The sequence below is a fragment of the Orycteropus afer genome, unplaced genomic scaffold, assembly GCF_000298275.1.
Source record: "Orycteropus afer afer isolate SDZICR_OR568_19922 unplaced genomic scaffold, OryAfe1.0 scaffold00143, whole genome shotgun sequence".
Lineage (NCBI taxonomy): Eukaryota > Metazoa > Chordata > Mammalia > Tubulidentata > Orycteropodidae > Orycteropus > Orycteropus afer.
In genome coordinates this window covers 5308174-5322647 of record NW_006921730.1, presented here as the reverse complement: position 1 = coordinate 5322647, position 14474 = coordinate 5308174, and the positions used below count along the sequence as shown (strand labels likewise).

At 40.2% G+C, this 14474-nt stretch overlaps 1 protein-coding gene across 1 annotated transcript in view; it reads left to right on the top strand.

The window, feature by feature from the left end:
- NIT2 (nitrilase family member 2) overlaps nt 1-12771 on the top strand; it is a 26642-nt gene extending 13871 nt beyond the window's left edge. The window contains exons 5-11 of the mRNA XM_042781645.1: nt 666-754; nt 5396-5489; nt 6002-6076; nt 7166-7244; nt 9649-9747; nt 12266-12321; nt 12680-12771. Of these exons, the coding sequence (XP_042637579.1) occupies nt 666-754; nt 5396-5489; nt 6002-6076; nt 7166-7244; nt 9649-9747; nt 12266-12321; nt 12680-12771 (584 nt within the window). The remainder of the gene's footprint in view (nt 1-665; nt 755-5395; nt 5490-6001; nt 6077-7165; nt 7245-9648; nt 9748-12265; nt 12322-12679) is intronic.
- The last annotated feature ends 1703 nt before the right edge of the window (nt 12772-14474 follow it).

Sequence of the window (14474 nt, the reverse complement as noted above, 5' to 3'; positions counted from 1 at the left end):
AAAAAAAAAAAAACCAGTTGCTGTCAAGTCAGTTTTGAGTCATGGTGGCCCTATGTGTGTCAGAGTTGAACTGTGCTTCATAGGATTTTCAGTGATTTTTCAGAAGTAGATAACCAGGCTTTTCTTCCAAGGTGCCACTGGGTAGACTTGAACTTCCAACGTTTCAGTTAGTAGCTAAGCATATTAATTATTTGTACCACCCAGAAGTTGAGAAATGAAGGCAGAGCAAGAAGCACAGAAATAGAACTGCAGGAACTACATTCAGTGATGGAGAGACTTAGGCTAACATCCCTATCTTGAGGGCTTTTGAGATACAGTTCTTTTGTAGGACCTGGTATACTTAATTTAAGCAACAAGGTATTCCTCCATTTTGCTCTGATGTTACAGATTAAGTGTTGCCCAAGAGCAAGGCTGAATTTCAGGACCTATTTGGTTATTTTTTAAACCCATCTTTGGCATTAGGTGTAATTATATTTTGCCTATACTCTGGAGTTTATCTCTGAAAAATTATATTCAAGGGAAAAAAAAAACATGATTAACCCATGAAAGACAGTAAATTTTATTGTTGGATTCAAGTGACAATTTGTGAAACCTTTATCAACTTAATAAAAAAAATTGTTTTATTCAAAGTGTTTAATGTGCCTGTGTATTTCTCCCAATGAAAGGCTCCATTCCTGAAGCAGATGCTGGGAAATTATATAACACAAGTGTCGTGTTTGGGCCTGAAGGAAATTTACTGGTAAAACACAGAAAGGTAAGTGGGGAATTTGGCAAGTCTTGTTGCTCTAGAGAATTGGCTATGAAGTCCCCTAGTCCCTCTCATCATACTGCACACACATGGCAGATATTTGGTTGATTGGAAGAGAGGACTTTTTTTTTTTTTTTTCAATTTTTTATTGTGATGTGGGTGCATATTTACAAAGCAGATTAGTTTTACACACAGTAGTTCATGCACATTTGGTTTCATGGCCCAATTACAATCCCCAACCATAAAGAGCTCTCCTCCCATGTCCTCCCTGTGACTATCCCTGCTTGTGCCCTTCTTATTTATGCATTCCTGTTGTTTAGCTTTCCCTGTGTGCAAATGATGCCCCTCTGATGTCTTATGGATGGTTGATCTAGGGGATGTGTCTCTCTGGGGTAGGTATTCTCCTTGTAGGTCTTTCTACTATTTGTCTGAAAGCTAATCCACAGAAGTGAGTCCAGTTCCAGGCCCGAAGGACAACCTGGGCCATAGTCTCAGGGATTCCACCAGCCTCTATCGGACCAGTAACTCTGGTGGTCATTTTTTTGTTTTTAAATTTTGTTGCATATTTTTCCTCCCTCTCTGTCCAGGAGAAGAGACTATTCTTGATTATTGGTATTTTTGTATAAATTTTAACTTTTCCTTCTGTGAAGGAAAAACCTACAGGAATTTTGATTAGGATTGCATTGAGCATTTATAGATCAATTAGGTCAGAGTTGGCATTTTTGCAGTGTTAAATGTATATACATTTAAGCTTGTCAGGTTTTCCTGATGACTTGATCCTTATGTCATTAGGAAATGTTTCTTTTTATTTCTTGTAATACATTTTGTCTCAAAATCTATTTTATATCTGATATTACTGTAGCCACTCCAGGCTTCTCTTACTATTTGCGTGGTACATCTTTTTCTAATCTTTTATTTTCAACCACTTTTTGTCTTTATATTTAAAATGGTTCTCTTGTAGACACATATAGTTGGGTCTTGGTTATTTATTAATTTTGATAATCTCTGCCATTTCATTGGAGTTGTAAGTCCATTTATATTTAATGTAATTAATGATAATTGTGGGACTTGGTTCTATAGACATTTTACTATTTTTTTCTCTTTTTCTTCATTCTTTTGGGTTAATGGAATATTTTTTAGAATTCCTTTGTAATTTATCTGTTGGCTTTTTCGTACTTTATTGTGTTATTCTTTTAGTTGTTGCCCTAGGGATTATACTATGCATTCTTGACTTGTTATAGTCTACTTAGAACAAATATTGTACCACTTCATGTAAAATGTAAGAACCTTGCAATTGTATAGGTCTGTTTTCTGTCCTCCTCCCATTCTATATACTATAGTTGTTATACATACTACATTTACATACATTATAAATTCCACAAAGCAATTTTTAATTTAAGTAGCCATATATAAGGAGCTCTGTGGCTCAGTAAGGAGCTCTGGTGGTATAGTGGTTTAGACAGTTGCAAAATGTCAGTGCTTCAAACCCACCAGCTGCTCTGTGGGAGGAAGATGAGGCAGTCTACTTCTGTAAAGATTTACTGCCTTGGAAATTCTGTAGGTCACTGTGAGTCAGAAATGATTCTGTGGTAGTGCTTTTATGTATTTAAAGAAATTTAGAGAAAAATGTAGTGTGATATTAACTCAAATATTTATTGGTTTTGGTGGTTTTTTTTTTTTTTCCTGAAGATCTTAGTTTCTGTCTGGTCTTTCCCTTTAGACAGAAAGACCTCTTTTGCACTTCTTATACTGGGGATTGGAGCTCTGGTAGCTTAGTGCCTAAGGCACTTGACTGCTAACCAGAAGGCTGGCAGTTCAAACCCACTAGCCACTCCTCAGAAGGAAGATGGGGCAATCTACTTCCGTAGTGATAACCGTCTCAGAAGCCCAAGGAGGGGTTGCTATGAGTTGGGTCCGACTCAACAGCACATAACAACAACATACTGGGGATTAACTAGCTATGAGTTCTCTTTAGTTTCTGTTTAAGAGTATATCTCTATTTTGCCTTCATTCTTGAAAGATAGTTTTTCCTAGATACAGAATTCTGGTTTGATAGTTTTGTTTTTTCCCTAGCAATTTCAACAGCAATTAATTGCTTCTAGCTCTCCTCTTTTGTTTTCCTGCTAATAAGTCAGTGGTAATTTGTATCATTGTTCACCTTTATGTAATTTGTTGATTTTCTATGCCTGCTTTCAAGATTTTGTCAGTAGCTTTGGTTCTCAGTATTTTACTCTGATATATCTAGGTGTGGTTTTCTTTGTATTTTTCCTGCTTCTTGGATCTGTAAACTTAAGTCTTTCAAATCACATTTGGGAACTTTTTGGATACTTTTTTTTTTAGATTTTTTTTTGTCCCATTCCCTCCTCCTATGGGACTCTAATACTTGTATATTAATACTTTTGTTAATTCATTAGGAGCTTTTTTAAAAAAATAAATAAAATAATAGCACCTTTAAGCTTAATTTCAATAGCTGCTGTAAATTCTTTGCATGGTAACTATCACATCTAGGTCATGGTGAGGTATTCATGGATTGCCTTTTCTTTGGAGTTCTGGGGAAGTCAAATTTCCCTGTTTTTTATGTGTTACTAAATTTTTTATTACTGGACATCCATCCATAATGTCCAGTAATTGTGGATTGTGTATTAGATTTATGTTATAGGTATTCTAGATTCTATTATACTTCTCCAAAAAGTATTGACTTTTAAAATTTTTTATCAGTGAATATACTTCATTTTAGTAAAACACCAAAATCTATCTCCTTTGTGAGATGAGTGGCAGCTTTAACTGTTCTGTTGATTTGCTTAACCTTGCCTAGGTGGCTTGGAGTCTGCCCCACTCATTTAATTCAGTGGTTAGCCAGAAATTTGGGCAGATTTTATATCTAGAATTTAGGGCCCTCCCTCTTTAACTTTCTCCTTTTTAGGATTTCCTCCCTTATTTCTCAGTTCCTATGAAACTAGTTCTACAAGCTAATAAGATTGTGAGTAGTTTTCTCCACCACTGATAGCACCAACTAGAACCTGCCCTCAAACTAAAAACCATAAGCAAAAGGAAAGCTTACCCAGAACTATTCCCTTTTTCCACCTGTTAAATTCAGTTTTTGCCTGCTTGTGTTCACTCTCCAGTGCTTTTAAGTAGTTGTGTTTTTTGTTTTGTGTAGAATTATCTATGGAATAATTCTCTTTCAGAGACTTAGTCTGATAGGAGCTTCTCTGACATTACTGAATAAAGAATCCACATTGGGATTCTTTTTTCTTTATTCTTTGAAGCAGTTTTTCAGTATTGTTTTCCAGTCTGTGAGTGTGATATCTATCCCTCTACTGATTTAGACTTTATTTAATTTCTCTTAGTTTTTTAAATGTAGTCTTATATATCTTTTGTTTGATTTATTCCTAAATGGTATAGTTTGATGCTCTTTCATTTTGTTAGTATATAAAACCAAATCCCCTGCCATCAAGTTGATTCTGATTCATAGCTACCCATTGGGTTTCCGAGATGGTAAATCTTTACAGAAGTAGATTGCCCAGTCTTGCTTCCATGGAGTGGCTGGTGTGTTTGAACCACTAACCTTCTAGTTAGCAGTCAGATACTTTAGGCACTGTGCTACCAGAGCTCCTTTGCTAGTATGTAGAAGAATTCATTTTAAAAATAACAACCTTGTATAATATGACCTTGCTAAACTCACTCATTAATTCTAGTAATTACTTGGTAGAATATTTTAGAGTTTCTAGGTATATAATTATATGACCTCAGAATAATAACAGTTTTAATTTTTTTTCTTTCCAGTCCTTTTACATTATTTTTCCTTTCTTGTACCTCATTGCTCTCTTTAGAAGTACAGACGTTGACTGGCAGGTGTACGTGTCTTGTTCTCAATCTCAGAGGGAAGTTTATTCAATATTTCACCATTAATTTTGATGTTTGTTGTATGTTTTTTTTTTGTTTGTTTGTTTTTTTCCCACAGATACTCTTTATCAGATAAGGAACTTTACTTCCTACAAGAGTTTTTTGGTCTTGTGTTTTTAAAATCATGAATGGATTTAGAAGTTTACCAAATGCTCATTTTGCATCTCTTAAGATGTTTATAAGGTTTTTCTCCTTTACTTTGCTAGTGTGAATTACATGGATTTTATAATGTTAAACCACATGTGGTTTCCTTGAAAAAATTCAACTTGAAAGTGATATATTTTTCTTTCTATACATTGCTAGATCTAGTTTGTACATTTTTACCTGTTTTTAGTTCTCACCCACTCTCCACCTTCCTGCCTACTTGTCAGTTTGTGACATTAACTCAGAACACTTTTTAGATCCTGAGAAGTCTTCATCTAGCACTTGATAGCATTTGTACTGAGTGAAAAAGCAGCATATTCAATACTTGCCATGATAATCCTGGACATTGATTTGCACATCACCTAGAAAAGAGGCATTATAAAACCTACAGCATCCTTTTTCCAGTTTCCTGTAGTAGATTTCATTTTTATATCAGCCAGATTGTGTGGTGGATTGTGGGGAAGTTGGGGGTGCTGTTTGTACAGTTGGCTTAGAGCGTCACCGTCACCCCCATGTCTGCCAGTAAGAAGATATCTCTTATTACTGCTGTGTGCCCCACTTGAAAAGAGGTAACCAAGTCAATTATTTGTGATGCAGATCCATCTGTTTGACATTGATGTTCCTGGGAAAATTACATTTCAAGAATCTAAAACACTGAGTCCTGGTGATAGTTTCTCCACATTTGATACTCGTACGTACCAGATAAGTTTGCTTCTTTTAGCAGTCCAGTAAAAGAGGATCATGTATTCCTTTCTTTTTCTCTTAAGTTTCTCCCCAGTTTTTTTATACAACCTGACTGAAAGACCAGAAGTGAGAAAAATAGAGAATGGCCACCTATTTAGAAAGGTCAGGCTGAATAGAGAATAAGGGTTTGACATGATTTTGCCCTGCCATTGGTCACAGCCTTCTTTTATTAATATGATAGCTTCCCAGGTGTATCTGTTAGGCCAAGATTGAGCACTTCCTGCTTAGATAAGCATTTGATTAGAATGAAGTTCTTATCTCTACTCTGCTGGCATAAATGATGTCTTTATAGAGTAAAATCAAGCTTGAGTGAACTTACATATTATCACCAACCATGAGTGTTGTGTTAATTTATGGTGATCAAGTATTTGTGATCATTAAGTCATGGAGGCTTTACCCTACTACACCATGCTGCAGGAGTTTAACTTTTTATTTGTGTCTTTTCTGTTTGAAAAACAGCTTACTGCAGAGTGGGCCTGGGCATCTGCTATGACATCCGCTTTGCAGAGCTTGCACAAATCTATGCACAGAGAGGTGAGGAGGCACCACGGTTGTGTTACAAAGGTGCATGCAAGTTTGGTTCTAGGCTGGTCTGTGTGGGGTGAAGAGAGCCCTTAGTTAAAAAGGCTGGGGGAGGGTTCTTAATCTCCTCACATATAACCCTTCTGCCCCCACATTGATTTTGCTACATATGGATGATAGTGTTTTGGGGAGTTGTGATTTAACACACTGTATTAAAGAGCCATGTTTACACTACCCTTGGAGCCCTTCTGGCTCTTTGATTGGAAAGAGTGACTTGGAGCCCAGTAGAAATGAAGAACTGGTCTGTTTGCTCATGGATTTCACTGCTTAGTAGCCCCAGACCTTGGGTAGCAAGAGAAATGTGGTCCAGACAAGCAAAGGTAACTTGGTGTCCTGACAGAGCACTAGCCAAATCAGAAGCTCTGAGTTCTGGTTCCAACTCTTCTCCTTAATTGGCACAATAACTTAGGGTAAATCAGTGGTTCTCTTAGTTTCTTCATAGGAATGTTAGAGGACTAAGGAGAAAGAACTTAGAAAGCTCCTCATATGGTACACAGCAAATACTAGCATCCTGCTAGACTGTTGAGGCTACTTCCGATTCAGCTCTCACTTAAAAAAAAGAAATGGGTACAGACAGTGTCACTGCCTGGTCAGAAGAGGTAGAGGAACACGGGATCCGGGGCTGAGGGTCTCTGCTGAGTCTCATCCGTAAGCATTAGAGCACCTACTTTGTCCCTAATTTCAAGTGAAAACAAAAATAGAACCATGGTCCTTTTCCACCCGGAGCTGACCATATGGTGCTGAGAGATTTTAATGAGAGTTCCGCTCTACTTTTTTAAAGCAAAGATTCAAGCAGAGTCATGTGTTGTGACTTCTGTAGTTGATTCCACTTTTCTTGGATGTCTGTATGTGTTTTATGTGTGTGTCTAACAGATTTCAAGTACCATATCTTAAAGCTGCTGACACTGTCTGACTTGGCTAACACTTTTTATGCTTGGGAAAGTTTGAGTTTATTCTTAACTGGGTAAGGAACAAAGGGAGAGACAACGGAGCTTGAGTATTCACTTGCATCCACTGTTGTTTGGTCTTTTTCTCTCCAAGGCTGCCAGCTGTTGGTATATCCTGCTGCTTTTAATTTGACCACTGGACCAGCGCACTGGGAGTTGCTTCAGCGAGGGAGGTAAGAAAGGAACCATATCTTCCAATATTTCAGTGTCTTCTCTTTGAGGAGAAATCTCCGGTTTGGTGGAAGTACCAGCCTTCCCAATATGGAATGCTGCCCTTGACTTAGGATGCCATCCCCCCCACCAATGCAGTTAGAAAGAATGAATCCGCTGCTTCTACTCTAGTGCACCTTCTCCTCAGAAGCCACAACACTAACCTCATGGATTTGGGGCTGTGGTTTTTGCATTTCCAGGATCATTCAGTGCATCGAGTGGGCCATGGTTTCATTTTCTATGATTAGATATGGACTGGTGTCTCTGAGACATTTCTAGCAACTTTTACGGAGAAATTGAATTCCATGGAGCTTACTTGCTCAGCTCAGAAAGGGGTTATTTTAGCCTGACAGCCCTAGGGGAAAATTTGTGGCCTCTACCCAGAACTCTGTGTGCTATTCAGATTAGGATGTTTATCCTACCCCATTCTTTACACCATTCTACTAACCTTAGGGCTGTTTTGCCAACAAATCATATGCTTTTTTTCTTCTAAACCTGTAAATCCAGGGCATGGAACAAGTACCTTTGGTATCATATCACCATAGCTGTTCCCTCAGCACTCTTAAGATGGAGAGATGATGAAGAGCAGATAGCAGAAGTGGAAGTAATGTGGAAAAGAAAAGGAGTGTGACTGTGTCTATGTGTATGTGTAAATCTCTCTGTGTGATGGATGAAGTGTGTGCCCCCAAAGTATATGTCAATTTGGCTAGGCCATGGTTCTCAGTATTGTGTGATTATCCTCCATTTTGTGATGTGTTGTAAATGCTAACTTGTGCCTGTGGTTAATGAGGCAGGACTAGATAAGATTGAAGATAACTGGATAATGTTTTTTATATTCATGAGGCAGAAGTAGGTTGGGATGCATCATACTTACTTAAGTCACTGCTCTTTCTCAAGTCACAGCCCTGATCCTGCATGAGGGGAGTTTTCCTGGGTGTGGTCTGCATCACCTTTTATTTTATAAGAGGTGAAAGGAGGGAATAGTAAGCAGAGAATGAGGATCCTGACTATCACCAAGAAAGAAGAGCTGTGAGTGAAGTGCATCCTTTGGACCCAGGGTCGCTGCACTAAGAACGTCTTAGACTGAGGGGAAGACGGATGCCAAGACACATGGAGATCTCCAAGTGACGCTGAGCTCACAGAAGTTGAAAGACAAACACCCTTCCCCAGAACTGACAGAAAGTCTTCTCCTAGAGCCAGTCCTCTGAGTTTGGAATTCTAGCCTCCTAAACAGTGAGACCGTAACTTTCTATTTGTTAAAGCCACCTGCTTATGGCATTTCTGTTATAGCAGCGCTAGAATTAAGACCCTCCACAGACCATGAAATGGTGGTCAGAGATGATGGTTTTCTTCATTTAAAATAGCTTTTTATAAAAAGAAAAATTGAAGTATCATGTACTTAAAGAAAAGTATATTAATTTTAACTATACAGCTTAGTAAATTTTCAAGTGTGTCTTCACCTACCCCTCAGATCAACAGACAGGACATTTACATTCTCCCCAGGATGCTCCCTTTTGCCCCCTCCCAGTCAATTCCCTCCTCTTTTCCCAGAGTGGTCACTATTCTGACTTCTTGAGATTATGGCAATTTATTCTGGAGGGAAAAGTAGAGGTGGTTGGCTGACTATGGGGTGGACAATGGGGAGAGGAATGTGATTCCATGAGTACTAATAAATGCAGTTTTGTCAAAAGCAAGAAAAGTTTGAGAGATACTGGGATGACCTGGCAGGCACCTGTGAATTGGGCCTAGCGTGCTCCCAGTGAGGTTGGTTGGTTTACCTGGGCTGCTCCCTACAGTTCGGGTCTAATTTGAGTTGAGGGGGTTTCTTCATTGAGTTGAGGGGATTTCTTCATTGGCATGGTGGTGACATGTGGCCCTGCAAGGTGTTTTGTCCCTGCCTGGCTAATCTGTTCTCTCTGTCCACCTGACTTCACGTAACCAGAGAAGCACGGCTCTTCTGTTACAGGTTGGCTTGTCTGAGGGTTTCTGAATAGTGGCACTGTTGACATCTTGGGCTGTGTACTTCTCTGTTGTAGGGGCTGTCCTGTTTATTGTAGGGTGTTTATCAGCATCCCTGCCCTCTACTCACTAGATGCCAGTAGCAGCCTCCTAGTTGTGACAATCAAAAAGGTCTCCAGATACTGCCAAATGTTCTTTGCTGGACAAAATTGCCCCTGGTCAAAAACAACTAGCTTATGCAGAAGATATTGTTTGAAGGCACAGGATTTTATGACTTTGATGGTTTCCCTCCAAATCTGAGCCAGTCCATCCTGCACTTTTTTTTTTCCCCCTAAAAGAAGGACCTGTACACTTGGGGTTGAAAAATGTCTAATGTGTATTTACCTTTTTTCTGCCTGTTGACTACAGGGCTGTTGATAACCAGGTGTATGTGGCCACAGCATCTCCTGCCCGGGATGACAAAGCCTCCTACGTTGCCTGGGGACACAGCACTGTTGTGAATCCCTGGTGAGTAGCTAATTGAGACCAGGTTCCCTAGGCACTTGAGAGAGACAGCATATGACCAGGTGGGTTGTCTGATCCCTGACCAGCCCTCCCCCCATCCCCTGACTCCCATCTCCCCACATGTCCTGGCAGTTTTCTACTTCTCTTTGTGAGAAAGGCTCTTAACTCTTCCATTTGAAAACCATGTGACAACACAGTTGTCCTGCTCTCCTGATTGAGTGCTTGGCCTCTGCCCCTTCTCAATTTGTAAGCGGCTTTCACTGTCAGTCTGATGTGTGTCATATAGGGGAAACAAGGCAGCAGTGACAGACGGATGGTTTTGGTCAGAGAGGCTTCCCAAACCCTCGGCTTTTGGTTAATGTTTAAGCTGAGTGACTGGTCCTAGGGCAAGAATGAGTTCCAGAGTGTGGACTCTGCTCCCCACATAATGATTAGCAGAAGGGGTTTGATGAAGGGAAACTAAAACTTGTCCCCCTTGAAAGGGTAAGGCACTTTAATATTCTGAAACCATATGAGTCTTCTCAGATTCACATACAATTACATACATGTATTATGATCTGCATTTGTACAGTTGACATAGATGGGAGAGTCCCAGGGGGGTGCAAACAGTTCACATGCTTGGCTGCAACCAGAAGGTTAGAGGTTCAAGTACACCCAGAGGTACCTCAGAAGAAAGGCCTGGCGATATGGCTCTGGAAAATTGGTTGTTGAAGCTCTAAGGGGCACGGTTCTACTCTGATGTCCATGGGGTCACCACAAGGCAGAATTGGCTTGACAGGAACTAGTAATTTTTAAACTTCTCATACATTGTGTCAGCACACACAGTGTATCAGTACCATAACACAGTGTTAAATACCACTTTGGGGTCCCTGAAGGTTCTCTCATCTGACTTTATTGTATGTGAAAGGGGAAGACCCTAGAAGGTATGACTAGTGAGGAATCTCAGTGATCCCCCTGGACATTAGGGTTTAGTGGGTATTGGAAGAGTGCAGGGATTAAGTTGGCTTGAAAATTTTCTTAGACTCAATCCAATTTTCTCTGTCCAAATGTTAGTGATAGGCATCCTGGCCTCTGCCTTTTGAGCCACCCTGGTTATTTCGCCTGATGAATTCTGTTAGTGACCAGCTGGCTGCTTCTAACATTCAGTGTTGTTGTTGTTATGTGCCGTTGAGTCAAACCCGACTCATAGCGACCCCTCCTTGGGTTTCCGAGGCAGTATCACTACGGAAGTGGGATTGCCCAACCTTCCTTCCAAGGAGTGGCTGGTGGGTTTGAACTGCTAGCCATCTGGTTAGCAGGCAAGTGTCTTAGCCACTATGCTACCAGAGCTCCCCTAACACTCAGTAGTTGTATCCAAAAAGAAAACCTACCATCAAATTGATTCCAATTCATAGTGACCCTATAGGACAATGTAGACCTGCCCTATAGGGTTTCCAAGGCCTCCCATGGAGTGGCTGGACCTTTTGGTTCGCAGCCCAATGCTTATCACAGTGCCATCAGAGCTCCTTATAGTTGTATAAGATTTACCTTATTTGTTCCTTTTCAGAAGTCCATCTTTAGCATTTTGGGAGCCCTCTGACTTACACTGATGTTGGAATGGGTGCCTGTGGTTGATGATAAGTTAGTCTTTGAATGCCAGGAAAAACAAAAAAAAAGAAAAGAATTACTTTAAATGTCATTAATGATGGTGATGGTGTTTGTAACTCATTTGTGTGAAATATCTATTCATGACTGGTAAAGTACACTAGTTACCATGTCAGATGGCTCGTTATATCAGACTACTTTGTGTGTTTTATGCTTTGGAGAGATATCATTTCACCACATACGTATTTGAACCCTACTCTGGGCCAAATGACTAAGCACTGGGAATCAACTTGCAGATCAGCCGTTCTCTGGTTTTATGGAGTATTCCTAATGTAGGGCTCGTGCCCAGTTTTTGTTCTTTACTCCTTCTACCCAGAACACTCAGGTTGATGTCTCCTCCTCAATTCTTAAACTGAAACCAATTTACTTAGGAATCCAGGGATTGAAGGCAAAAGGCCAGAGATCCCAGCAGATCTGAGCCCTGTCCAGCCCACCCTCATCATTCCCAGGGTGGGGTAGCAGCCCTGGAGGTGGAAAGGAGGTCCACACTAACCTCATAAGGGGATTTCCCTGGGATGTACTCTAGTGGGGATAGGATCCAGCTTCCTGTCGGTTATAAGCAGCTCTAGTCCAGGATGCTTATTATCATCTCATACGGCTCCTAGCAGTTTCAGGTTTACAAGATGAACTCATAATTTCCTCCCTAAATTCTCAAAGAGCTGTTCTTTCCACATGATAGATTGGGAAATGGAGATACTAAATGACTTGCAGCAGGGTCCCAGCTAGTTAAGAGTGGTACAGCAGGTACATACATCTACCTTATAGTTTTAAATGTCTGATTCTTTCCCCTTTGCCCTGTGAGATAGAGAGGAAAAACAGATTTTGAATATCAATAAACACCAGTGATGCTGCTCACTCGTTGCTGAATCTTTTTCAGGGGTGAGGTCCTAGCCAAAGCTGGCACCGAAGAAACAATTGTGTATTCAGACATAGGTAAGAAGCACCCCAGTACGGTTTAGGTCTTTGGTGTCCCCATTGCACTGAGGCCAGTGTCCATGGCTCCAGAGTTCCTGTCATTTGATGGGGCTCCTTCATGTCCCTCCTCATTCATTCTCCAGAATATTCTAGAGTCTAGTCCTCTGGCCAAGTGGAGAGGGTTATAGTTCACCTTGAGTTTTCTTGGTTTGGGTTGAAATGACTCTTGAGCCCCAGTGCTAGGCTACCTATACTTCTAGACAAAGCCTGTATTATGAGTTACTTGCCCAGACTCTGGAGATTTTCACACTGTTTGGGGAAGAAATCTTGGTTAGTGATGATTTGCATCTAATTTTGCACTTTCCTGACTTTGCAGATCTGAAGAAGCTGGCTGAAATACGCCAGCAAATCCCCATTTTTAGCCAGAAGCGATCAGACCTCTACACAGTAGAGGCAAAAAACCTCTGAAGTTTGGTTTCCAACATGTCATAAAACAAGAGAATGTGATTCCGCAACATAATTAACTCATACAGAATTTTTTAATGAAGACTTCCCCTCTTTTTATTTCTATCTTTTCCCTGCCTGGGAGCTTTCTGTTGAGATGATGGAGTATCAAAGCCAAAATCCAGTGCCATTGAATTGATTGCAACTCATAGCTACCCTATAGGAAAGAGGATAGCTTCCCCATAGTGTTTCTAAGGATATAATCTTTGTGGGAGTAGCCTACCACATGTCCCGTGGAGTTCGGCTGGTGGGTTCAAACTCCCAACCTTTCTTTTAGCAGCTGAGTGCTTAGCCACTGTGCTACCATGGCTATATTGATAAGAATTTCAGCACATATTAAATAGTTAAAATTATATGGATCACTTATGAAGTGTCAGGCAGGCATTGAAGAGCCAGAAGGGAGGAGGGCAGCTCTTAAAACTATCAAACTAGTTACCTCAAAACAGTTGGTAAAAGTACCAGATCTTGGTATTGTGGTGGTTGATTCAGCCAATACAGATAGATATATTTATGTCATGAATCTTTCACCCTATTTGATGAAGTTAGAACCCAGTATCTGGAAACCTTGTTCTGGTGCTACTCTTGTCCAAGCAGTACTTACAAAGTTTCATTTTTTGGCCATGAGTTAACAATGGGAACCAAGATGATGGGTCCTTGGTGTTGGCCGGCAGAAGTGGCAGCCCTACCCTTCCTAGCAACCCTTTGGACTCTGCAGATTGAAGAAGGAACTAATGATTCAACCCCAGTATTTCGTGGTCTTGAGGGGAAACTGTGTCAACAATGAACCCATGGAAGAATGGCAGTGGTGGCATTTGGGGAAGGCAGCCAAGTATGAATCCCCACAAAAGATTTTCTGGTTAGGGGTGAGTGTCTGACAGCCTTACCTTTTTCTTTCTACTTTTCTCCCTAGCAACATTTTCTAGCTCCATAGATAAAGACACAGTTTTAGCCTTACTATCAATCCTCTACTTTAGCAGTTCTTAAACTTTTTAGTGTCAGAATCCTGTTGTGCTGTTAAAAATTAAGGACTCCAAAGAGCTTTTGTTTATGTAGGTTACAGTTAATGATGGATTGCTAAATGTTTAACAGCTATCCAAGAAGTCATCCTTATTTGTAGTAGCGTTTGCCATTTTCATGTATAATACTTCCAGTATGGCCAAGTTCAAGTTATCTACAAGACATCTCTCCACAAGGAGAGGAACAGATGCACACAGTTGGCTCTTATGAGCAGAGTCCTGTGCTACTAGCACACCTCTGGTTATAAATAATTTGCCATATTGGAAAATGAAACAAAAGATGAGCACACATTCCATTAGCTTTAACTAAGGACTGGGAAAGAGCTGCATCATGTGTCATTTAATCTCTGGAAAACAGCACCATATACTCAGAATGAGAGTAAAAAGGAGAAATGATTTTTTTTTTTAATTAAGTGTACAATTTGGTAAACTTTGACATGAAACCAGTACAGTCAAGATCATGAACATATCCACTTCCCCAAAGGTTTCCCTGTGTTCTTTTGTAATCCCTCTGGCCACTCCTCTCATCTTCAGGCAGCCATTGGTCTGTTTTGTCACTACAGATTATAGTTTGCATGTTTTAGAATTTTGGATAAGTGGAATCATATAAAAAAGGAGCTCTGGTGGCACAGTGCCTAAGACATTTGACTG